Here is a 25,692-nt window from a genome sequence, read left to right as displayed (position 1 = left end):
GATTCTCTCTCCTCAAAAATAAGTACTATTGAAAGTGGGGGAAATATCAGAAACAGAAAGACAATACTGTATATCTCATATACGTGGAATCTAAAAACAGACACTTAACTAAAAAAAAAAAAACAGTGGAATGGTGGTGACCCAGGGCTGGGGGTGGGGGAAGGGTAGAGATGTTGTTTAAGGGTACATACTTGCCACTAGTAGATAAATAAGTCCTGAAGAGCTAAGGTACCGTAGAGTGATTATAGACAACAAAACTGTATCTTAAACATTAAACTTGCTAAGAGACTAGATCCTAATTGTGCCCACCACTAGAAGAAATGATAATTATGTGATGAGACAGAGGTGTTAGCTAATGCTACAATAGCAATTGTATTGCAAATAAATGTATCAACTCAGTGTGTTGTACACCTGAGACTTACACAATGCTGTACATGACCTCACTTACGCCATATTTTATCTTTTTTTTTTGTATTTGAGAGAATGGGGGTGGAGAGCAGACAGAGAGGGAGAGAGAGAATCTCAAACAGGCTCCCCGCTGAGCCTAGAGCCTGATGTGGGGCTACAATCCCACAACCCTGAGATCATGATCTGAGCTGAAATCAAGAGTCACTTAATCCACTCAGCCACCCAGGCACCTCTATATTTTATTTTAATAAAAAGTGGGGGAAATGCCTTTATGGAGGGCTGTGGGTTTATAATTTTCATTTATCACAGTACAGTGTCCTTCCTGCTACATCTCTGTATTCCCCGGGATAATAGATTGAGGGAAGTCTTGCCTCATGCAGAGGGTAGAAAAGTGCAACCTAAAACTTCAAGCAGAGATACAACTTGATAATATAAATGCTTTCAGAGCAGATTTGTTATTAAGGTGGGCTCTTAAGAAACATTGGGATGTTGAGATTGTCGAGGAAAAGCATCACAGCCCGCCATTCAGGCTTATAGTTGGTGGAAAGGTCTTGTCCAGAGTTCTCAAATTCTGTGGAAATTGGAAGGGAGCTCTTGACTAACAAGCCTTCCCCAGCACATGAGAGTTGCGTTATATGTGCTCTTTGGCTTCAAATCAATTTCTAAAGCTTGTACTTGACCCGAGGACTACTTATTTCCCAAGATATATATTAAGTCTGTTGATGTTGCCAAGCTTCCTGCCTCCTTTATATTATTTTTTCAAAAGTTTTCAAAAGCTTTTAAAGAAAAATAGGACAATTGGCTGATTAGCTAGAAAATGTGTGGGAAGTAATTCAATTTCACTAGTAATCAAATCCAAAAGAACATAAATAACAACGTACCACTTTTCATCATTCAGATTATTGGAGCATTCTCTTTTGCCTTTTGTTTCTTGAAGCTTTTTAAGAATGGTAATACTTGGTGTTGGCAAGCATACAGCCAAGGCAAGCACTCTGACACAATGCTGGCAAGAGTGAAATTGCTAGAATGAAAGAGTCATTTTGTTCACCGGTGTATTTCAAGCCCCTAGACCATGACTGCCTCAATAAAGTAGTAGGCACTCAATATTGTTGAACTAAATTATATTTCAAGTGAGTATAGACTTTCTAGAAAGCCCTTTTGGCAATATGCAACAAGAGCCTCAAATTATTCCTAACCTATGACCAAGGAATTTAACCTCTAGAACTTTTTCTTAGGGAAGTGCTCAGAGATGCAAACAGAGATTTGTATAGAAAAATCACAGGGGCGTCTGGGTGGCTCAGTTGGTTAAGCATCTGCCTTCGGCTCAGGTCATGGTCTCTGGGTCCTGGGATAGAGCCCTGCGTTGGGCTCCTTGCTCAGCTGGGGAGTCTGCCTCTCTCTCTCCTCCCTGCTCATGCTCTCTCTCGATATCTCTCTCTCTCAAATAAATAAAATCTTTAAAAAAAACAGAAAAGAAAAATCACAAAGCATGATAGATGGTAGCAAAAACTGGAAACCACCTAAGTGTTCAAAGATGCTCACCATCTCACTCAGAGTAAAAACCCAAAGTCCTTGGGGCGCCTGGGTGGTGCAGCCGTTAAGGGTCTGCCTTCGGCTCAGGGTGTGATCCCGGCGTTATGGGATCGAGCCCCACATCGGGCTCCTCCGCTATGAGCCTGCTTCTTCCTCTCCCACTCCCCCTGCTTGTGTTCCCTCTCTCGCTGGCTGTCTCTGTCAAATAAATAAAATCTTTAAAAAACAACAACAACAACAAACCCAAAGTCCTTACAGCAGCTTGCAAGGCCCCACAGGATTCACACCACCCACCCTATCCTTACCTTTAGGACTTTAGCACCTCATTTCCCAATTCCTTCCCTGGTCACTCAATTTCCAGCCCCAGTCATGTTCTTGCTGGCCCTGGAAGAACCAGGCATGTTTCCAGTTCAGGGACTCTGTACTTGTGATTCCTTTTGCTGGAATGTTCTTGCCCTAATATCCTCATGGATCATTCCTTCACTGCTTTCAAATTTTGAAACATCCCCCCCCGCCCCACCTCTCCATCCCCCTTCTTGGCTTTATTTTTCTCCATCGCATTTACTGCTTCCTAATATACAATATCCTTTACTCACTTTTTTGGTTATCTCCTTAAACTTGAATGTGAGCCACACAAGAAGAGAAATTTTATTTCCTTCCCTACCATATCCCCTGTACTTAGAATAGTGGCTGATGCATAGCAGGTGCTCAATAAATATTTGTGGACTTGATTTGAATATGGAAACCCACTGTGTGAAACATACATGCACAGACAAGACATGAAGGAAATATACATAATAGTTAATGACAACTGCGCTTCTGCCACCGCCGTGGGCGCCTCATGGTTCCCGGAGTGGTGGTGTCCCCGTCCAGATGTCTGCACTATGCCCGGTGACCTTCCGAAGGTGCACTGTGCAGTGACTCCAACGTGGAGCTGAGCCAGTACCGGGACCCACCCTTCCGGGGTGACAATGAAGAACAGGAAAAATTACTAAAGAAGAGATGTAGGTTCGATGCGAGAAAACTTCCCGTTTACACCACTGAAGGACACATCTATGAATTCTTCAGCAAAAGTGGCAGCATAAAGAAAATCGTGATGGGCCCGGATAAGATGAAGAGAACAGCATGTGGGTTCTGCTTTGTGGAGGCCCATTCAAGAGCAGGTGCAGAAAATGCTGTGGGGTACAGACATGGAACTCATCTGGGTGACCGGATCATTCACACAGACTGGGACCCAGGCTTTAAGGAGGACAAGCGGTATGGCCGTGGGCAATCTGGGGACCAAGTAGGAGATGAGTATCAGCAGGACAATGATGCAGGGGGCGGGGGGGTGTGGAGGCTTTGGAAAACTGGCCCCAAACCAGTGAGTGGCGAGAGCCCCATCATGAAAACTCACTCCTGCGGCCTGTTGAATTTGCCGGGCATTACCCAGGTTCTGCAAAGCTGCCCGCTTTTACCACGCTTTTTAATTTTTTTCAAGAAATCTCTGCACTCAAGGTGGGGCTTGAACTCACGACCCCGAGATCAAGAGTTCCTAGCTCCATGGGCTAAGCCAGCCAGGTACCCCCACCATGCTTTGTTCAAGGTCTTTACTGAGCTGGAAGCCTTTTCATGGTTATCCTATTAAGGGACAGAATCCAAAAGAAAGCCTTTAATTCTATAGTCTTAGAATCTTGGCCACGTGTCAAGTTACCAGAATGATTTTATGTTACCAGGTTGCGTTCCGTGGTAACAGATTTGATCTCTAATGTTGATCTATCAGCCCCAAAACACCACACTTCTTCTAGGAAAATGGAAAATTAAAAAAAAAATTGATAGTAGATTCATGGTCTACATTGGGGCCTGGAGTTATTATTTAAACATTTGTAAGTTTACAGAAGATACAATGTAATAAATGGGGTTTTGCTATGTTGTACGGCTTTGCTCTAAATTGGTAGCTGTTTGACAGCTGACTTTGCTTTCTGTGTTGAGTTCTCATCTCTAAAGGCAAACTTGGGAGTCAAGGGAACTTCCTAACTTGGTGCAAAAGCAAGCCTCAGACTGTCCCAGGGGAGACTGCCGGCTCATGTGTTTCATGTATTAGGACTTGAAAAGTATTGACTGTATGCATTTTTCAAAAGATGTGTTTTAATTAAAGCTACCAAAAAGGGGTTTATGCATCAGACTGATGAGTTTCCAGAGTGATCTTAGGAATGGACTGGGTTTCAAAAGAGCTTGAAGATCAAGAGAACACTTAACCAGAAGAATCAGAATTGCTTCCCTCAGGAAATGTGTTTTGGCCAATTCTTTTTTTTTTTTTAAAGATTTTATTTATTTATGTGACGGAGAGACAGCCAGCGAGAGAGGGAGCACAGCAGGGGAGTGGGAGAGGAAGAAGCAGGCTCCCAGCGGAGGAGCCCGATGTGGGACTCAATCCCCGAACGCGAGATCACGCCCTGAGCCGAAGGCAGACGCTTAACGACTGCGCTACTCAGGCGCCCCTCGGCCAATTCTTATATTGAAGCCTGTCTTGTTCCCCCCCCCTCCATTGTGCTTACCGAGTTCTGGAGCCTTGATAGTGAAGGGATGACCTCTACAGAGAAGGGGGTCTACAAAACTTATTTTGCCTTTGTAAGGCACAAGGTGATTTCTCTAATATATGTGAACTCTTGCTCATTTAAACTGGTAGCCTAATAGAATTTTCCCTGACACAAGTGACATTTTTTTCATCTAGTAGCAGAGCATCTCCTAACTTCCACTGTGGAAGTTGGGGCTTAGGTATGTGTCTCCATGTGAGCCCCTTACACATTATGGTAAGTATAGGTTCTCTCATTGAGTTCAAGCTGATTATTTGGATTTTGAAGAGCTGTGTCTATTTGGCTTAGGATCCCTCCTCTACTTCTCCCATTCCCTGCACAGAGAATTTTTGCCCCAAGCCCTTTCTTGGGGGAGTGGGGAGATGGTGTGTCATCCAAGGAGGGGGGATACAGGGGAAAGAGCAAACTTGCAGAAGGGAACTTGCATTCAGATGGGGGTTGTGTCTTAAAGTGTGATTCATGGACCAGCAGGGTACGCATCACCTGGGAACTTGTTAGAAATGTCCCATCTTTGGGGCGCCTGGGGGGCTCAGTCAGGGAAGCATCTGCCTTCGGCGCAGGTCATGATCCTGGGGTCCTGGGATCAAGCCCTGCATCGTTGGGCTCCCTGCTCAGCTGGGGGGGGGGCTGTTCACCTTCTCCCTCTGCCCTTTCCCCACCCCCGTACCCCCCGCACCCCTGCTCATGCTCCCTCACTCTCCCTTGTGCTCTCTCTCTCTCAAATAAATGAATAAAATCTTTAAAAAAAAAAAAAGGAAGAAAGAAATGCCCCATCTCTGGCGGTGGCCCAGAACTACTGAATCCGAGTCTCCAATTTTAACAAGACGCCCACATGAGTCACGTGCGCTTTAACGTTTAAAAAGCACAGGCATTAGGAAAATCTTGGTGGAGACATCCAGCAATGCGTCCAGTTGGATATTTGGGCTTGGAGCTCAGGCTAGAGGTCTGCAATGGAGAGATAAAGAGAGGAGAAACCAGCCGGTGAGGGGATCACCAGGGAGACTGGAGAGCAGAGGTCTCGCCAAGGCTCATTGTACACTGTGCTAAACCGAGGTTGAAACCTGTTGGCCCTGGTGATTAGAGCTGTCTCGGATGCACGTTTATTTGACCTTCACCTTATGTTAATTTTTAAAATACTAAATGGAAACATTTAAAAATATTAAATATAAACACCAAAAGATTTTTACGTAAACCCGTATTTCGGACTTCTTGCGAAGAGAGAGATGGTTGGAGCTGACTGGCAGCTTGCCTGCAGTTTTCCTTTCTGTATCACCCCCCACCGACGCTGAGACCAAATACCAGTTGTCTTTTATCATAGTTGCTGTGTTTCTATTAATAGTGAAGAAGAGAATCAAATGTTTTTTGTACTCATGACTATAAAAAATGAAGAGAAGTGGGTTGTTTCCTTTTTTAAAAAAAGATTTTATTTATTTATTTGTCAGAGAGAAAGAGCACAAGCAGGAGGTGGGCGTGGGGGGAGGGGCAGAGGGATAGGGAGAAACAGACTCCCTGCTGAGAAGGGAGCCCCACGGGGTTGGGGGGGGTCATCCCAGGACCCTGGGATCAGGACCTGAGCTGAAGGAAGCCACTTAACCTACTGAGCCACCTAGGTGCCCTAAGGGTTACTGTTTCTTAAAAAAAGCGGGGGGGGGGAGGCATATTTCTTTGTGAATTGCAGCCATACTCCACTGTCATGCACCCACCATCCTCCCATCACGCATCCCTATTATTTGCCAGGCATCTATAGGGGGTTAGCCGGTTGTGGAGAGAAAGAGAGGGCCAGGATGGAATGTGGGGGAAGATTACCACGGTAAGGATAGGTAGAGAAAGAGGAACCCACGAAAGAGATTGAGAAGAACTGGGAGAATGCGGTCCCACCGAAGCGAAAAGAGGAGAGGTTCACCAGCAAGGAAGCAGACTAAGGAGTAAATTGGCCGAGGCCATTAACAAACCCCAGGTCACCTCAGCCAGAGTCCTTTTAGTGTTGCTTCAGGAGGGAGGAAGCCTGGTTCCAGTGGCCTCAAGAGTGGGTGGGCTATGAGGGTCGGAGAGATCTCGCTCTCAAATAATACGCTTTAGAAGCTTGCCTGCAGGGAGCGGGATGGAAGACGGGGGAAGTTGGATTTCTTGGTTTGATTTGTTTTCCCTAAAGCGTAATAGACTTAGGCCAGCAGCGCCCATGGCCAGCCAAAGCGCAGAGGCTGAAAATACAGGAGGGGGGATATTCACCAATCGTGGGGCAGGAAGTGAGACAGGAGACCTTGAAATCAAAAGGACAGGCACAGGGATGTGCCTTGTCCTTTAAGAGGGGAGGGAGAGATGTGGGGACCTCAAGGTTGAGGGAATTTACACCTGATGGCCTCAGTGTTTTCCATGAAGTAGGAGGGCAAGGTCAGCTGCTGGGGGAGTCGAGGAGGGAGGGGGAGGGGAAGAGCAGGGACTTGAGCGCTGGCCAAGGTTAATATTTTCTCCATTCCCTCCATAGGGGCTTTTAGAGACAGGAAGAAACAGGAGAAATACAGGCATTATGTTGCCTAGGAAACTCAGTGGCTTGCTAAAGCAACAGTAGGGTTGTTTTTAATCCTATTAACCCATTCTTACCCATTGTCACATAAAAGAGGACCGGTGAATAGGGTCTGAAACAGAATCCTGTGTCTCAAGGCACACAGAGGCATCCTTCTTTAGCATAGGGAAAATATGGGGCCACGAGTAGCCCTGGGGCAAGAGACTTAAATAAAATGGGAGCAATCATCAAACAAGTGGCAGGTATAGGGTACCAAAGATAGATTTTCCCTATCTCCTTTTGCTTGTGTGTAAACACACACACACACACACACACACACACACACACACACACACTCCATACCTCAGCATGTATGTATATGTGATCCCACTATTCCACCTGGAAATATCTAGGGTTAAAATTCGGGAATTATTCCTTCTTTTATTTGTGTGCAGGGCAGGATAATCTCATTAACTGTGGCTTTGCTAAATAAAATTGATTTTTCTCTCCGCTGCTCAATCTTGCCACAAAGGGGGGCCAGGGCTGGTGACAAGGCGGTCTGGACTTGAATTGCCTGAGGAGGAGAGTGAAGAGGGCTTGGCTTCCATAGAGCCCAGGTTAGGGAGAGCCTGCGGCTGGGTTGTCTGAGAGTGGTGGCCTTTTGGGGTGGAAGGAGTGGTGTGTGGGCCAGCCCTGGCGAGTGCTGGATCCCCCAATTCTGAGCACATATTAGAGAGGGGGGCAGAGTCCCAGAGTGTCTGGGATCTACGCCCTTCCGCCCTCTAGAAGCCCAGAACAGGAGATGTATACATTTTACTGAGGGAGTCTTTTCCTCCAGACTCAGTTGTCCCCCTCAAGTTCATCATTCTTGGTGACTTTAACATCCACATGGACGACCCATCCCATACCCTGGGCTTATACCTCCTTGACGGTCTTCAACTCCAACCAGGTTTTCTGTCTACCCTCCATTGGCCACCCTCCCTCTTGGTCACAACACTAGACCTTTTCACTAGAACTGGTGAAACCCAACTGTCCCCCTATTTCCTAGCTACACATGAACCACCAAAGATGGTAGCAGGAAGCACAGTACCCTACTGGCTGGTCTCACTTGAAAAAAATTTTGTTTTTGGAAAAGAAGAAGTAAAGCTTTTTTTTCATGGATTCCATGCTCATTTATACAGGAAATCCAATGGATTCTACAAAGAAGCTACTAGAACTAATGAATGAGTCTAGCAAGGTTGAAGGATATAAGGTAGACACAGAAGTATCAATTTTAGTTCTAGATAATAGCAATGAACAATCAAAATTGAAATGAAAAAGATGCCATTTTTAGTAGCAAAAAAAGATTTAGATTTAGAGACAAAAAGGTGCACATGATACACAATTCCATTGATATAAATCTCCAGAAAATGCGATCTAATCTATGGTGACAGAAAACCCATCAGTGGTGACCTGGGAACAGGGGACAGGGAAGGACGCACCTGAAACTTTTTGAGCATAATTCACAAATGGACAATGCTGTCCAACAATGATACCACACTGTCACAGTGCTCCCTCCCTCGCTCTCTCATGCGTTATCGTACCACTCCCCTGCTTTGCAGACCTCCAGTATCGCCTCTTTGCTTTCATTCACAACTGATGACCTTGCACTTTCATTAGGAAAACAGAAGCAATTAGGTGGAAACTCCCTTATCTTCCCGCCACCAAACCCACTACCCTCTGTGTGTGTCTGTGTTCTCTGTTTTCCTTCTTGGTGCAATGCAGAGAACGTTCTTCCTCCTGTCAATGGAGTCCCCCTTGGGCTCTGCATCCATTTGCCTGGTGTACCGTCAAGACCTTGGCACCCAGTTATCTGTCCTCTCTCCTGCATATTAATATCATCCTGTCTGCTTGATCATGCCAGTGTGCAGTAGACATGCTCTAGTGTTTCTCCTCTTTTAATGTGACCCTCCCACCTTGGCCCCAGCTCTTCCTTCTAGCTGCTGCTCCTTTTATCTGCTTCCTTTATCTCCATACGTCTCAGAAGGCTCATCTATCTGCACTACTGTCTCTGCATCCTTGACTCCCTGTCTACTTGCTCCGTGGGCCTTGGTTCCGCCTCCCTTCCCCTGCCTCCATCACTCCTTCAGGAGCATTTTTATCTATGCTCCCAATCCCAGGGACATTTTTGTAACCCTGTCTTTGTTTCTCAACAGCATTTGACGCAGTTCATCAGTGCACCTTGAGTTCATTTCCTTACGGGGTTTCTGGGATACATATTCTGGGTTTTTTTTTTTTCTCCTTTTCTCACGGGCTACTTCTCAGCTTGGTTTCCCATTCTTACCTCTTTTTAAAAAAATATTTAATTTATTTATTTGAGAGCGAGAGTGAGGAGCACAAGCAGGGGGGAGGGGCAGAAGGAGAAGCAGACTCCCTGCTGAGCAGGGAGCCCTTGATGTGGGGCTTGATCCCAGGACCCTGACATCAGGACCTGAGCTGAAGGCAGACACTTCACTGACTGAGTCACCCAGGCGCCCCATTATTACCTTTTTTATCAGACTTTTAAGTGTTGGGGGGCCCCGAGCATGTCCCGGGCCAGCATCTGTTCCCACTCTCTAGCTAAGTGATTTCATCTGTTCTTATGGCTTAAAATGTTATTCATATGCTTATGACTCATATATTAAAACTACTTACCCTTGACCTACGCCTAGATTTCAGACTCCTGTGTATGATTAGACACACCCGATGTCAAAAGGCGTTAGCATCTTTGCGTGTCCCAAACAGACCTTTTTATTTCATCCCTGTATTAGTGTTCAGTGGTAAGAAACAGAAATTGTTTAGTACTTTTGAAAAAGGAACTTAATACCAGGAATTAAATGTTGACAAAATCACTGGGAGAACTGGAGGAGCAAGACTTCAAGAATGACTCTCAGGGCTCTACCACTAAATATGTCCATCAGGGGTACCATGACCTCTGCCCCAGTTAGGGAAGTGGGCCATCTGGAAGCTTCTATCAGGATCATCAAGAACATATCACCATAGCTGCAATCCCGGGAAGCTGAGATAGAGGAACGTGGAGTTGGGTGGCCACCATTATTGCAACTGTCTCTTGACCACCACTTCTCTCTCTCTCCTCAAATGCACGTGCGCAACACACACACACACACACACACACCAGCTAATACATAACACTTTGTATGTGCAAGGCACTATTCTACGTTCTGTTCGTATATTATCCCCATTTTACAGGCAAGTAAACTGGGATTGAGGTTCGGTAAGTTACCAAAGATGATACACATGGTGAGTTGTACATGCGGTTATCTGCCCTGCTTTTACCTGCGAACATTTCCTTTGTCAGTTTCTTTTGCACGCGAAACATATTCTCAAGAACTTGGTGCCCATGGCTGTTTATCCCCCATGTTAATACCATCCTCTCTACTTGAGCAATTTTAGCTATATCTAAAATTCTTCATAAATATCATTTTAAAGACTGCATAATACCATCATGTGCGTTAACCAACCATAACTTAATCGTTCCCTTATTTGCATATTTAGGCTTATTTCCATTTTTTTAACGAATGATAACTGCAACGAGTGTTATGTATACAAGTTATTGCTTATTTCTGATTATTTCCTTAGGACAAACTCCTTAAAATTCAACTCCTAGGTCAAAGGCTATAATGATTTCTAAAAATAGAATTATTGGGTCAGAGGTTGTGAATATTTAAAAAAATTTTTAAATTTTAATTCAATTAATTAACGTATGATGAATTATTGGATTCAGAGGTACAGGTCTATGATTCAACAGTCTTATGTAATACCCAGTCCTCATTCCATCACATGCCCTCCTTAATGTCCATCACCCAGTTACCCCATCTTTCCACCCCCTCCCCTCCAGCAGCCCTCAGTTTGTTTCCTATGATTGAGAGTCTCTTATGGTTTGTCTCCCTCTCTGGTTTTGTCTTGTTTTATTTTTTCCTCTCTTCCCCTATGATGCTCTGTTTTGTTTCTTAAAGTCCACATATCGGTGAGATCATATGATAATTGTCTTTCTCTGATTGACTTATTTCGCTCAGCATAATACCCTCTAGTTCCAGCCACGTCATTGCAAACAGAGGTTGTGAATATTTTTAATGCATTTGGTGTGATGGTTGATTTTTATGGGTGAATCTGACAGGGCCGCGAGGTGTCCAGAATTTTTTCTCTTTTTTAATTGTTTTATTTTAATTCCAATACAGTTAACATACAGCATCATAGGGGTGCCTGGGTGTCTCAGTTGTTAAGCGTCTGCCTTCAGCTCAGGGCATGATCCCGGCGTCATGGGATCGAGCCCCACATCAGGCTCTTCCGCTAGGAGCCTGCTTCTTCCTCTCCCACTCCCCCTGCTTGTGTCCCCTCTCTCGCTGGCTGTCTCTCTCTCTGTCAAATAAATAAATACAATCTTAAAAAAAAAACAAAAAGCCCACAAAAAACACAGCTTTATATTAATTTCAGGTGTACAATGTAGTGATTAAACAATTCTTTTTTTTTAAGATTTTTTATTTATTTGACAGAGAGAGAGCGCACAAGCAGGGGGCGCGGCAGGAAGAGGGAGAGGGAGAATCAGGGTCCCCGCTGAGCAGAGAGCCTGACGTGGGGCTCAATCCCAGGACCCTGGGATCATCACCTGAGCCGAAGGTAGATGCTTAACCGACTGAGTCACCCAGGTGCCTCAAGATGAGTGTACTCTCAATCCCCAGCACCTGTTTCTTCCATCCCCCACCCACCTCCCCTCTGGTGACCATCTGTTTGTTCTCTAGAGTTAAGAGTCTGTTTCTCAGTTTGTCTCTCTTTTCCCCCCCTTTGCTTGTTTGTTTTGTTTCTTAAATTCCATATATGAGTGAATTCATATGGTTTTTGTCTTTCTCTGACTTACTTCGCTTAGCGTAATACCCTCTAGCTCCGTGCATGACAAGATTTCATTCTTTTTTATGGCTGCACACTATTCCATTGTATGTGTATATACACGTCATCCTTATCCATTCCTCTACGGACGGACACTTGAGCTGCTTCCATAATTTAGCTATTGTAGACAATGCTGCAGTAAATATAGGGCTGCACATATCCGTTTGAATTACTGTTTTGTATTTTGGGGGTAAATACCCAGTAATGCCATTACTGGATCATAGGGTAGCTCTATTTTTAACTTTTTGAGGACTCTCCATACTGTTTTCCACAGTGGCTGTACCAGCTTGCATTCCCGTGAGGTACCCAGATGAAACATTATTTCTGGGTGTGTCTGTGAGGGTGTTTCTAGATGAGATCAGTATTTGAATCCATGGACTCACCACCTCCCTGCCTGCTTGCTTGAGCTGGGGCACGGGTCTCTTCCTGCCCTTGGACTGGGATTTACACCGTCAGCGCTCTGGGTTCTCAAGCCTTTGGACTCCACCTGGGATTACACTTCTGGCTCTCCTGGGTTTCCAGCTTGCAGATGGCAGACTGTGGGACTTCAGCCTCCATAATTGTGTGAGCCAATTCCTATAATAAATCTTCTTTTATATAGTTCTCCTACTGGCCCTGTTTCCCTGGAGACCCCTGACTGATACACTTTAACTAGTGAAACCGGCTGTGTGTGAGAATTCTTGTCTCCCTGTGCCCTCCTCACCTATACCAAGCATGATAGTCTTTTCAAGTTTTTGCTTTAAGTATGTTCCATGCAATGTTTGCATTCTTATACTAAAAGAAAAAACATTCAGGGGCACCTGGCTGGCTCAGTCAATAGAGCACGTTACTCTTGATCTCTGGGTTGTGAGTTCGAGCCCCATGTTGGGTGTAGAGATGACTTAAAAATAAAATCTTTAAAAAAAAACAACCATTCATTTCCCCCCTGAAATTTGCACTTAACTGGGTGTCCTGTATTTTATCTGGTAACCCTCCCTGAGGTGGATATCTGAACCTTCTTTTTTTTTTTTTAAAGATTTTTAAAAATTTTTATGTAATCTCTACACCCAACGTGGGGCTCGAGCTTACAACCCCGACCTCTACTGACTGAGCCAGCCAGATGCTCCGAAATGTTCTTTTTTGAGGCAATCCTTCACTGTGAGTCAGGAAGGCAAGACCTCACCTCCTACCATGAAACACCAAGGGAAGCGCATAGTGTGTCTTCACATGCCCTGGGCAGTTAGGCACCACTAGGGACCCGGGGTCTCACCAAAGACTTTGGATCTTGAGAGACTTACACAGCTAGTGGCCGGGTTTGTATTCATTCATGGAGCCTGCGTCTAGCAGAGGCCCTAGCAGCCAGCAGGAGGTCAGTGGAGTCCAGAGGCAGCAGTGATTTCTGGTGATGATATCTAGAAAGGTTAGACGGAGCTTTTGCCAGTAGTGACATACTAACCGAGCCAGTCCTATGGCATGACCTTCACTGGGCACCCACTCCTGCTCAGCTTCACTTGCTTCCTAGCCATTTCCCTAGGCTGGTTCACCTGCCTTCTGGTTGATTCTGTGAAATACTCAATAATCAGCTTAATTCAGCCTGAGTCCGTTTCTGTTGTTTATAATCAAGAACATTGACTGTTGTATAAATACCAGCCCAGAGAGACCAGAGAAAAGTTGAAATCATGATAAGATAGTTCCAAAAAAATTTTTGTATCCCTAAAAATGGTTCTTATTACTTTCTAAAAGATATTCTCCCGGGGCGCCCGGCTGGCTCAGTAGGTGAGGCACACAACTCTTGATCTCCAGGTCGTGAATTCAAGCCCCACATTGGGCATAGAGCTTACTTTAAAAACAATAAATAAAATATTGTCACAACTTAAAAAAAAAAAAAATATATATATATATATATATATATAAAAGAGGGACACCGGGGTGTCTCAGTCGGTTAAGTCTCTGACTCTTGATCTCAGCTCAGGTCTTGATCTCAGGGTTGTGAGTTCAAGCCCTCGGTTGGGCTCCACGCTGGGCAAGGAACCTACTTTAAAAAAAAAGTGGGGGGGGTGCCTGAGTGGCGCAGTCGTTAAGGGTCTGCCTTCGGCTCAGGGCGTGATCCCGGCGTTATGGGATCGAGCCCCACATCAGGCTCCTCTGCTATGAGCCTGCTTCTTCCTCTCCCACTCCCCCTGCTTGTGTTCCCTCTCTCGCTGGCTGTCTCTCTCTCTGTCAAATAAATAAATAAATAATCTTAAAAAAAGAAGGTATACTCCCAACAAAATGATTGTCCCTTGAAGGATAGATTTGGAATTTCCCCAAACAAGCACTAGATGGTGCTATGAGGTAGCATAGTCCTGGTGGCAGGTGCCTGAATAACCAGGTTGAAGACTCTCCACCCCCAAGGGCACCGGCAACAGGAAGAGCTAATGTTAACTGAGTGCCTAATATGTACTGGAAACTTCTTTTTTATAGCACAAACTCATTCCTACCAACCAATGAAGCAGGTACTTCGATTACCCATATTTTGCAGAAGACACGAAGGCGTGTTCAGGTTAGGTAACCCATCTAAGATCAGAAAAATTAGTTAGCGATGAAGATAAGATTTGAACTCAAGAAGTCTGGCCCCAGAGCCTGTCAACTTACACCATACGCTTTACTACCTTTCATAATTCTGCTATAGCTGCCATTGACCAATCGCTTACTCTGAGCCAGGTTCCGGGCCAGGCATTTTGCATAATGAGATCATCATCACCATTTTACAGATGAGGGAACTGAGGCCCAGAGAGGCTAAGTCACTCGTTCGTGTTCCACAGACAAGGACAAGTCCAGAAGCATTTGTAAATGTAATTCCATCATGTTACCAAAGAAGTAAATTAAATAAAAATAATACTTGCCACTTGAGGGAGTCATTCCACTTTGAAGAGAGGGAAAAATAGAGTTTGAAACTGGTTGGCATGGTAAGCCATTCCTTTTCCATTCAGCTTTTCAGGCAAGGGTGGCCAAAACACCCTCGCTCTACAAGCTAGAGATGGCATGACATCTAAGGGCATAACTGGAGCCTGGTTCATTTCAGCTCTTGCATTGCTCATTATGAGGGCGTTGTCTGATGATCCAAGCACTTGGTGAATTACGCTGCCCCCAAATGGTGTAACTTAGGTGGGCTTCAGGAAGGAGCCAACCTTCCTGACAAAATGAGGGTCGTATTTATCTGGAAGAGTAACCGATATAAAGAGCTAAGAACCTAATAGCTCAATCGTGGAAGGAGCCGAGATGCCCTTCAACAGACGACTGGATAAAGAAGCTGTGGTCCATATATACAATGGAATATTACTCAGCTATCAGAAAGAACGATTACCCAACATTTGCAGCAACATGGACGGGACTGGAGGAGATTATGCTAAGTGAAATTAATCAAGCAGAGAAAGACAAATATCATATGGTTTCACTCATTTATGGAACATAAGAAATAGCAGGAAGATCGGTAGAAGAAGGAAGGGAAGAGTGGGGGGGGTAAAGAGAAGTGGGAATGAACCATGAGAGACTGTGGACTCTGGGAAACAAACTGAGGGCTTCAGAGGGGAGGGGGGTGGGGGAATGGGATAGGCCAGTGATGGGTATTAAGGAAGACATGTATTGCATGGAGCACTGGGTGTTATACGCAAATAATGAATCATGGAACACTACATCAAAAACTAAGGATATACTGGGGCGCCTGGGTGGCACAGCGGTAAAGCGCCTGCCTTCGGCTCAGGGCGTGATCCCGGCGTTATGGGATCAAGCCCCACATCAGGCTCCTCTGCTGTGAGCCTGCTTCTTCCTCTCCCACTCCCCCTGCTTGTGTTCCCTCTCTCGCTGGCTGTCTCTATCTCTGTCAAATAAATAAATAAAATCTNTCTTTAAAAAAAAAACTAAGGATATACTGTATGGTGACAAACATAACATAATAAAAATTATTATATATAAAAAAAGAACCTTTGGGTCAGAGGAGTAATGCTATCAAAATATATTACAAAACCACAGCATTTAAAACAGGATGATAGTTCCAGAACAAGATAAAACCTAGAGAAATAGGGGGGCACCTGGGTGGCTCAGTCATTGGACGTCTGCCTTCAGCTCAGGGCGTGATCCCAGAGCTGGGATCGAGCCCCACATCAGGCTCCTCTGCTGGGAGCCTGCTTCTTCCTCTCTCACTCCCCCTGCTTGTGTTCCCTCTCTCGCTGGCTGTCTCTATCTCTGTCAAATAAATAAATAAAATCTTCAAAAAAAAAAAAACCTAGAGAAATAAGCCCATAGGACTGAGTTTCTCAGAAATGCCCATGCTGCCTCTCAGCCCCTCTTGGCACTGGTCTTTGGTCCTACCTTGGGAGCGGGAGCCTGGGTGTTTGGGGACATCTTGCTCAGTCATATGATTCTTTCCCATGGGCTTGATTTTGCACTGAGCCGTTGGACAAAATTCTGTGCTGTCCCAGGGAATAAAGCTGTTCCGCACCAAGGCACGGAGCTCTGTGCCTGGACCCGTTCGCATCCACACAGCAGGGCCTGGCTTGTACCCCCTGGCGCCTGAAGCTTTTCAGTGCTCTCAGGAGGCAGCATCAGAGAAAGACATCCTGAATTTAAGAGGCTTGACACCCTTCTCCAGGGAAGCCCTGCAGACCTGAGCCAAAAGGCTGGTGTGCATTTGTTTACTGTGTAAGCAAGAGGAGAAGAATGTCTGATGTATAGTGGACCTTGTACAGAACAAATACTAGTTTTGAGAAACAGAAGATAGTGTAATAGTGATGCAAGATGGGACAAATCAGTGGAATGGAATAGACAGCCTAGAAAATAAACAAAATAAAAATATGTGCATATGTACATATGTATACATAAATACACAGGAATTTTTAAGGTAAAGGAAAGATCACAAATCAGTGGGAAAGGGAAAGGTTATTGAATAAACAGTGGTAGAATGATTTGCGATTTGGGAAAAATAATCACATCCTCACTGAGCTAAATTCTGCGTGTATAAAAGACAAATTTGTAAAAGGACAAAAATGAGATTATCCATCTGATTCCTGGATGGGGAAGTGCTTTCTAGACAGACATGATGGAAGAGATCATTAAGGGAGAAATTGATTAGTATGTTTACATAAAAGCGAAGCCTTCTGGACATTAAGAAACAGCGTGAACAAAAGGCAAGCCCCCTACCCCTGAAAATTCTTACAATAACTATTGAAGACAATTGATAAAGAGATGATGCACCTCAATAGGAAAGACACAGGGGCTCCTGGCTGGTTCAGTCGGAAGAGCGTGCAGTTCTTGATCTTGGATCGTGAGTTTGAGCCCCATGTTGGGTGTAAAGATTACTTAAATAAATAAATACACTTAAAATTTTTTAAAAAATAGTAAAGACACTAAACGAGCAAAAGACAAATGGACAAAGAACTGAATGGATGAGTCACATATGAAGAAATACAAATGTGTTATGGAATAGTATCAAACTTTGACGTCACTCGAAATTGCAAAATGACAGCTGAAACTAAGGCAGCCTATTTCACCCATCAAATCAGCAAAGATGTTCTAAAAATCATAAGTCCCAACATTATAAAGCACTCTCATGTGCTGATGAATGAAACAAATCGGTCTGGCCTTTCTGGATAGCAATTCGGCCCAGATGCTTCAAGAGCTGTCTTTTGTCCTGGGAATTCCATGTCTAGGAATTTATTTTAAGGAAATAGTACTACAGATAGCAATTTTTGTACAAAGACATTCGTTTCAGCCCTGGGAATAACCTGAGGAGAACCATTAGGAGTGTGGTTAAATAAATCATGGGACGGCCATGCAATAGAATATTGTGCAGCTATCAAAAATGATATTTACAAAAAACTTAAAGCCGCAGGGAAACGTACAATAATAAACCAGATAATCCAGATGAAATGGAAACATTCCCAGAAACACACATATTACCAAACTGACTCAAGAAGAAACAGAAAAGTTGAACAGACCGATACCAAGTAAAGAGATATTAATCAATAATTAAAAACCTCCCCTTGTCACTCAGGCTACTCCTACTCTAGGTCTGCATTTTTTATAAAGAAAAGTCAGTTTTCAGTGAAACAAAAAACTATATAGATAGTTCGAGGTTCAGCTTCTGGACCAAGGAAACACTGGAAGTAGAAAAGATTTGTCTTCACTTCCCTCTTTACATGCTTTTTTTTTTTTTAAAGATTTTATTTATTTATTTGACAGAGACACAGCCAGCGAGAGAGGGAACACAGGCAGGGGTAGCAGGAGAGGAAGAAGCAGGCTCCCAGTGGATGAGCCTGATGTGGGGCTCTATCCCAGGACTCTGGGACCACGCCCTGAGCCGAAGGCAGATGCTTAACGACTGAGCCACCTAGGCGCCCTGGGAGACAGAATCCTAAGCAGGCTCCCCACTGAGCGCAGGGCCCAACATGGGGCTCAAGCCCAAGACCCCGAGATCATGATGTGAGCTGAAATCGAGAGTCAGGTGCTTAACCGACTGAGCCACCCAGGCGCCCCTTTATATGTTTTGCACAGGCACTCTTTTCCTCTTTCTGGTGATATCATCACTTTGCCCTCTAGCCTCCTGGTATTGTCACTTTCCCCTCTAGCAAAATTTTCTCTAAGGCAAAGAGCAAGTAAATGAATCTCTACTCAATCCTACTTGGTTGATAACATACTTTTCCTAGGAATATTTGCATCTTGATAGAGGCCAAGGCCTTAGCCTACAGAATGAATTCCTAAATGGACTGGCATTCAAGGCCATTCCCTACCTCCTCTCGCCAGTCTATCAGACTAGCCGCCCCCCCACCCCTTGCAAGCTGAGTGATGGTATCTTGCTCTGCCAGCCGAATGGATTTCCTGGCTGTATTCCCCCGAGTACCTTACCTGTGCTCTGTTTTCTCAGGATTTCCACTTGGATCTCTTCTTGCCCACCTACCTATTCAATACTTACCCATCCTTTGGGACCACCTAAATCCCACATCCCTACCTGAATTCTTCTTTCATTTATTCATTAATTCAACAACCATTTCATGGGCATTTGCTATCTTCCTGGCACCATTTCAGCCATAGGAGATACATAGAGCAGTGGCTAAATCACACATGGGCCTGGCCTCATGGAACTTAGTATACTGGGAATGGCTGACACCAAACAAATAAACAAATACAGGTATGATTACAAAGTGTGGTATGTGCACTGAAGGAAAACAACTGGGTGCAGTGAGGGGCACCTGGGTGGCTCAGTTGGTTAAATGGCTGACTCTTGATTTTGGCTCAGGACATGATCTTGGGGTCGTGGGATCAAGCCCCACGTCGGGCTCTGTGCTCAGCGGGGAGTCTACTTGAGATTCTCTCTCTCCCTCTCCGTCCCTGCCCCCATATGCCTGCTTACTCTCTCTCTCTCAAATAAATAAATAAATCTTAAAAAAAGAACTGGGTGCAGTGAGAGAGAATACTGAAGTCAGGAGAAGCAGCTTCCCTGCATAACCCAGCTGTCCCTGACTTCTCCCTAATTCAAGCTCCTAAGGTTTGATTGTGTGAACCACTCCGACACTCACATATGTACTTGGCATCCTTCATACGCCAGCTCCTGTGCGATCGTATACTAAGTACCACTGACTGAGCAATTACTGAGCTGTGCACTTTACATACATGTTCACACTTAATCCTTTAAATGATTCTATGAGAGAAGTACCATTATTGTTCCCATTTTATAGAGGACATGACCGAGTCGCAGAGTGAGTCAGTTACTTTTCCAAGGTCATTCATTTAGTGAGGGGCAAACCTGGGTCTCAAACTCAAGCTGCTTGGTTCCTGAGTTCACCCACTTAACCACAGCCGTCTACTGTGCTCTGTGAGACGTGCACATGCATGTGTGCTGTGTGTGTGTTTGGGGAGGGGACAAAGTTCAAGAGATGGGCCTAGCTGGGGAGTTGGCCATGTTGCACTGATCCTTCTTGGTGCACAGGGTAAAGGGAAAGAAATCCAATCTGCTGGAAGTGGGGGAGCAGGGCGCCTGGGCAGTGGGGTTCACAAGACCCAGCAACAGTATTTGAGCTATATCTCGTCTGAATTTGGAATTTGCAGAGAAGGGGAAGAGAATGAGAAGCCTCGAGAACAGTCTGCCCAAAGGTACGGAAGTAGAAAGAACACGATGTGTTTGAGGAATGGACAGTCTGCACTTGACCCTGCTTGGGGCCAAGGCCTGGTCAGGAAATGCGGGAGGCTGGGTGGTGTTGACTTGTCTTCTTCCTTCCATTTTTGAAAATAAATGTCCTCTCTTCCCAGGGAAGAGCTTTCCATTTCTTCATTTTGCAAAGCAAAATTCTTCCTTTCAATGCAAAGCCTGGCGTTGGGGAGACGTGGACACAGGAGGTCACGTGCCACCCTTCTGCTTTCCAGAAGGTGAAACATGGTCATTGTAGGAAGAAGCACAATAAAACTGTTAAAAGCACATTCAATCTCTTACCAAAACTGGGAGACACAAGTATAGTGTTCTTTGTTCTGGGATAGTATAAAAATGGGAAATTTGTCTTCAAGCTAAAGATGAAAACATCACTAGCAAACCATCTCTGAGCTTCTTCAGCTCTTGCAAATCCTTTCAGTGACTTTATCCTAGAAAATCGACAGAATTTTTATTAACAGAACTGCTGTAGATGTTAGGGAAGGTGCTGTCCCACACCTCTACTGCTTGGTATCACCCATAGTTCCTGGAAGAGTGTTGAGCGCCAGTGAGATGCCTCAGTTTCCCCATCTGCAGAACAAGCATAGTGATAGCTGCTTCCTCATAGCATTGTTGGGAGAATAAACTGAGCTATTGGATGGAAATAAAGTTCTCAGCAGAGCCTGGTACATGGTAAGCCCCTCCCTCCTTCATGTAAATCCGATTATTGAGATCTATTGATTGTGTGTGGGCTTTTTGTTTTGTTTGGTTTGGTTTTGTCATGGTAAACTGGGAAAAGAGCTATTTGATGGGGGCAAAGGAGTCTTTCTGTTCCCAACACTCCTAGACGAAGACAACTTCTAAGGTCCATCCTCCTGAAGTTATTTCAACCATTATTGAACTTCAGAAAAGCCCCTAATCCGTCACCAAAATAACCCCCATTTCCCTTGGCTTGCTTCTTGATCCAGGGCAAACATAAATACCCTTCAAATCACTGGCTTCTTTCTTCATGGAAATCAGCCTATATAAACTTGAAACTGAACCAGCCACACCTTCTTGCTTCCTGCCCCCTTTTTCTTGGCCTCTGGAAGCATCCCACTGATTCTCAATACTGGTCTCAGCATTAACCCCCTCCTGGCTGCTCTAAGCTGATACACCTCATTAGCTATGGTCCTATAAAGCATAAAATGGTCAAGCTGGAAAGACCCTTAGATAACAATTCGTCACGCTCCTCTCCCTCATTTTACAAAGGAAATGTACCAGAAAGGGGGGAGGGGTGTGATTTTACCAAGGCCGCACATTGACTTTGTGACAGCACCATGCCTAGGGCCCCGAGGCTGTGCACATACAGCCCTGCGTTGGTACTTTGGGCTCTTGGGGCAGACCCCAGCGTTGACAGCAGTGTCAAAGTGATTGGCTAGTCACGTCTCCTGTCTATAAATTAAAATCAAGTCATGAGAGTGGCCAAGCGTGACCATGAACTATCCCATAGAGGCTTTTCAGGGCTCTCCACCTGACCCAGCGGCAGAGCTAGCCTGGGACAAAAGGAGGGTGAATTTGGGCATGTGTTCATCACACCTTTCCCTTCTCTCTGGAGTATTTGGCACCCATAAGCACAGCTCTGGAGAGCGATGATGCAGCCAGGGGGAGAAGATAGCCTGAGGAGCCTGAGGAGCCATCTTGCTCTTCTTACGGTGCCTAGTGCATGGTGGGCACCAATAAACATTTGTTGAACTGAGTTTCATATAGTTCTAAGGGGAAGTATTCATTGCAGTGTGGATGAGGATGTGTGAGGGACCATGCATTGAAAACACCCACAACAGCACATTCAAAATGAGGAGGGGAATCAAATGTCAGCCAGATGTTGGGGGAAGACACATTCATGCCTAGACTCCCAGAGAAAGGGATGAGCACAGTTCATTCTGATGTCAAGATTCCTCCACAGTACTGCCAAGGCCAGTGAAAGCATAGGTTGTCTGAAACGTAAGCACTAATCACTTTCATGGGGATTGTTGGACTTTTGGTTTTGTTTGGGTGGGTTTTGTATAGGCCTTTTTTTTTTAACCCATTAGTCTCATCATCAGAGAAAACAGCCCTCCTCCGACTTACCTTTACCCCATCCCTGGGGTTTCTGAGTTTTAGCAAAGGACGATTTAGGTAACATAAATGCAATTGCGAAGTATTAATAGTCATACCAACTCTTATGAGCAATAAGTGAAGGAGATTAAGTCGTGCAGTCTTCCAATTATAAAATAAACAAGTCATGGAGATGAAAACTGCAGTACAGGGAATATAGTCAATACTATTGTGGTAACGTGCTATGGTGACTGTGGTGACTACACTAGCGTGGTGAGCGTGTAATAACATATAGAATTGTGGAATCACTATGTCGTACACCAGAAACTAATATAACACTGTACGTCAACTCTACTTCAGTAATACATTTTTAAAAATTGCGATGTGTCAGTGAAAATGCAGGTACCCCTCAGTGTGTATACATATTTGTGGGTTTCACATGAGACATGAATGCAGAAATCTACTTGATCATTTTCTTAAATAACAGCTTTATTGAGATAGAATTCACAAACCATAAAGTTCATTCCTTTGAAGTGTATCATTCAGTGGTGTTTTAGAATATTCAAAGAGCTTTTCGGCTATCAGCACTATCTAATTCTGGAACATTCCATCACTCCAGATGGAAATCCTGTACCCGTAGCAGTCACCCTTCACTTTCTCCTCTTCCCCGCCCCACCCCGCCCCTGGCAACCACTAATCTGATTTCCATTTCTATGGACTTGACTATTCTGGACATTTCATACAAATGGAATCAGACAGTACATGGCCCCTCTGATTTCTATGTCATACCCCAGAAATGAACCTTTTATATTAGCCTCAGAGCACTTTTGTTTACGTCATCTCAGCAACAAGCACAGGCTAAGATGCCACTCGGGTCATGACAGGGGAGTTAGGAACGCACCCAGAGTAATGAAGACCTGAAAAGTTGTTATCCTGAGGGTCATCTCTCCCCCAGTCCAGATGGTGGAATCCTGGTATTGACCCCAGAGCAGGTGCTTACTGGGCAGTATGGTGTAGCCGAGACCTTCCAAATCTAACCCCACAGCCCCTCAGTGTGCATCCCCCAAGTCTGTCCCTCACCCGGCTCACACTATTAAGCAAATCGAGCTGCCCAGAACCTGTTATGGGGCAGTACAAAGGAACACAACCCCAAGATACAGGTTGATGGCCAAAGCATCCCGTCCATCCTCGTTGGCATAACAATCCAGACAGTCCCTAATCTCAAGTCAAGATCTAAAGCCACATTCTGCTTCTCCCTCTATCCTTTTAGGTAGATTTTTTGGTCATTGTTGAAAACATGGGAGGCTCAGAAAACCAGGGAACTGGCCCCGTGCTATCTGCCCTATCTCAGTATTCCCCAGGGGTAAGAATGCAACCTTTTCAGTGGCATTTGTTCCATTTATAGGAAGCAGAATCAAGCTCCCTACTTGAGTAGGCTGTTTGGCTTCCCTTAGGTGTCTTGCTGTCACAAGGACACAGCTGACACGCACCACTATTTCCCCTCTGAGCTGAGCCCCACTTGCTCGTTCTCCTATAGGCAGCGTCATAGCCCCAGTTCCCCTGGCTAGAAGCCCAATGGTCACCTGAAGCTCATCCCTTTCCTCTGCACCCACCAAGGCACCCGGTCTCAGAACCTGGCCCCTTGATGTTGTCCTTGCTGTTCTCTGTGTCTCTAGTCTTGTCTCTTTCCACATCAGCCTCCACACCTCTGCTCCTGTATGAATCCTGTCAAACATTACATTCAGCATGTCATGATCATGCCCACAAACTGTCAAAGATCCCCTCCCTGCCCCCCATTTCCTACCCTAGTGGTCAACTGGGAAGCTCAACCCCATGGATTCAGTATCAGCCTCCATGAGTGGGTAATGCCCCCATCTGGTCTCTCTCTCCGCCTCCTCCCTGCTCACACTTCTTAGAGCTCATGAACTTGTCACTACTACTAGCTTCCACCATACATGCACCTACACATTCCCCCACCCCCCCACCCCAATACACTCACTCCCCAACACTCCCCACCCCACTCACACACACTCACACAATCTCACAATTGCCCCACTCACACACACACCACCACTCACACACACACTCTCACAGCACCCCCTCACACACACCCCCCACACACTCCTTCCCCACTCACTCACACAGACACAGTCACTCACATACACACACACTCTCACCATACCCCCTCACACACACCTACACACACTCACCCCCCACCATAAGCCCAAGTTTTATGTAGTTTCCCCTACGAGAAAGTACGACCAACCACTTCCGGGTATCCATTGTACACCGGGTGCCACCTCTTCACCATCTTGCTTATTCCCACCACAGGCCCCTGGTAGCAGATGTTTATCTTCCTATTACAGAGGAAGCGACCGGCCTCGGAGGGGTGGAGGAAACTGATGGGGCACCACAGCTGCCATTGGAGCCTAGATCTACGGACTCCGGTGACTTTTAATCACCAGCTTACCGAAGACTGACAGTACTGAGGCCACACGTCTCCCAGCATTTGAGGCCTTCCATAAGCCAGCCCCTAAATCCCCAGGGCAACCCCATCTGCTCTAGCCATTTATTTCGGATGGGTAGTCTCGGGTCCCCAACTAACAAAGAAGTTCCCTCAGGGCAGTGACAAAGGCTCTACTCATCTTGGGGTCCCTCACAGGGCCCAGAGCAGGGTGCAAAGTATTAGCTCTTGTGGAATACTATCCAAATTGCTTAAAATGCAGTCCACGCAATGTTAAGTCTCATAGAGCAACTCTTCGAGAAGACTTGTTCCATGATCTCTGATTACAAATGAAGAGAAAGCACTTCTGTGGAAACACTGAAAGAAAAAAAAAAGCCCCAATTAAAACTTGGAGAGGAAGTAATAAAGAATGAAACCAAGTGTCAGTGGAAGGGCAGAGAAGAAACTGCTTCTTAGTGCCTGTTTCCAGTGAGAGAGCCTGAGGGGGACCAGAGGTGGGAAGGAGGCTTTTCCCTGACTGCCTTTTTGTACATGGGGAGTTTTGAGCCATGGAAATACCCGGGCAATTTCAAAAGTAAATGAAGAGGAAACATTTTTAAAAACAACCCTGCTCAGCTGAGTGAGATGGAGGACGGTATGGCTTTCAGCTCTTGTCCTGAGATGGTTTCATTGACTGCTCTGCGAAATGGAGCCCATTGAGCCTCATCTGGCGCCAGGGTCTGAGACCAGTACCCCAAGGTGCAAGGTGTGCATCCCTAACTTTGCAGGGCACCACAGTATCCAACTGCTTCTCCTGGTTTGACCACGGTCTTGGCTCATCCTTTGGAGCCACGGGAGCACGGAAGTCAGCATGTGGTAGAAATACACATACATGGGCAGGAATCAGATTCATAGCCGGTGAATCTGCAGGAAGATGGATTCCTCTCTTACCTCCAGGGGTCATTACTAGCCCCGGGAGCTAGAGCTGCCTGGGTACAACTATTAATATTTGTCTGGGCTGGAGCAGGAGAAGCCTCATGTCTGGGACAGTAGTTACCAGGTGATGTGGACACGGTAAAGGGAAGAGATCAAT

At 45.3% G+C, this 25,692-nt stretch overlaps 1 protein-coding gene across 1 annotated transcript in view; it reads left to right on the top strand.

Moving 5' to 3' along the window:
* LOC100478054 (nuclear cap-binding protein subunit 2-like) overlaps positions 1-25,692 on the top strand; it is a 39,150-nt gene that overhangs the window by 1,232 nt on the left and 12,226 nt on the right. Inside the window, exon 2 of the mRNA XM_034649045.1 lies at positions 2,847-3,373. Within this exon, the coding sequence (XP_034504936.1) occupies positions 2,847-3,373 (527 nt within the window). The remainder of the gene's footprint in view (positions 1-2,846; positions 3,374-25,692) is intronic.

Source organism: Ailuropoda melanoleuca, chromosome X (genome assembly GCF_002007445.2).
Source record: "Ailuropoda melanoleuca isolate Jingjing chromosome X, ASM200744v2, whole genome shotgun sequence".
NCBI lineage: Eukaryota > Metazoa > Chordata > Mammalia > Carnivora > Ursidae > Ailuropoda > Ailuropoda melanoleuca.
The sequence above is the reverse complement of the archived record's forward strand: the minus strand, read 5'-3'. Positions and strand labels throughout refer to the sequence as shown.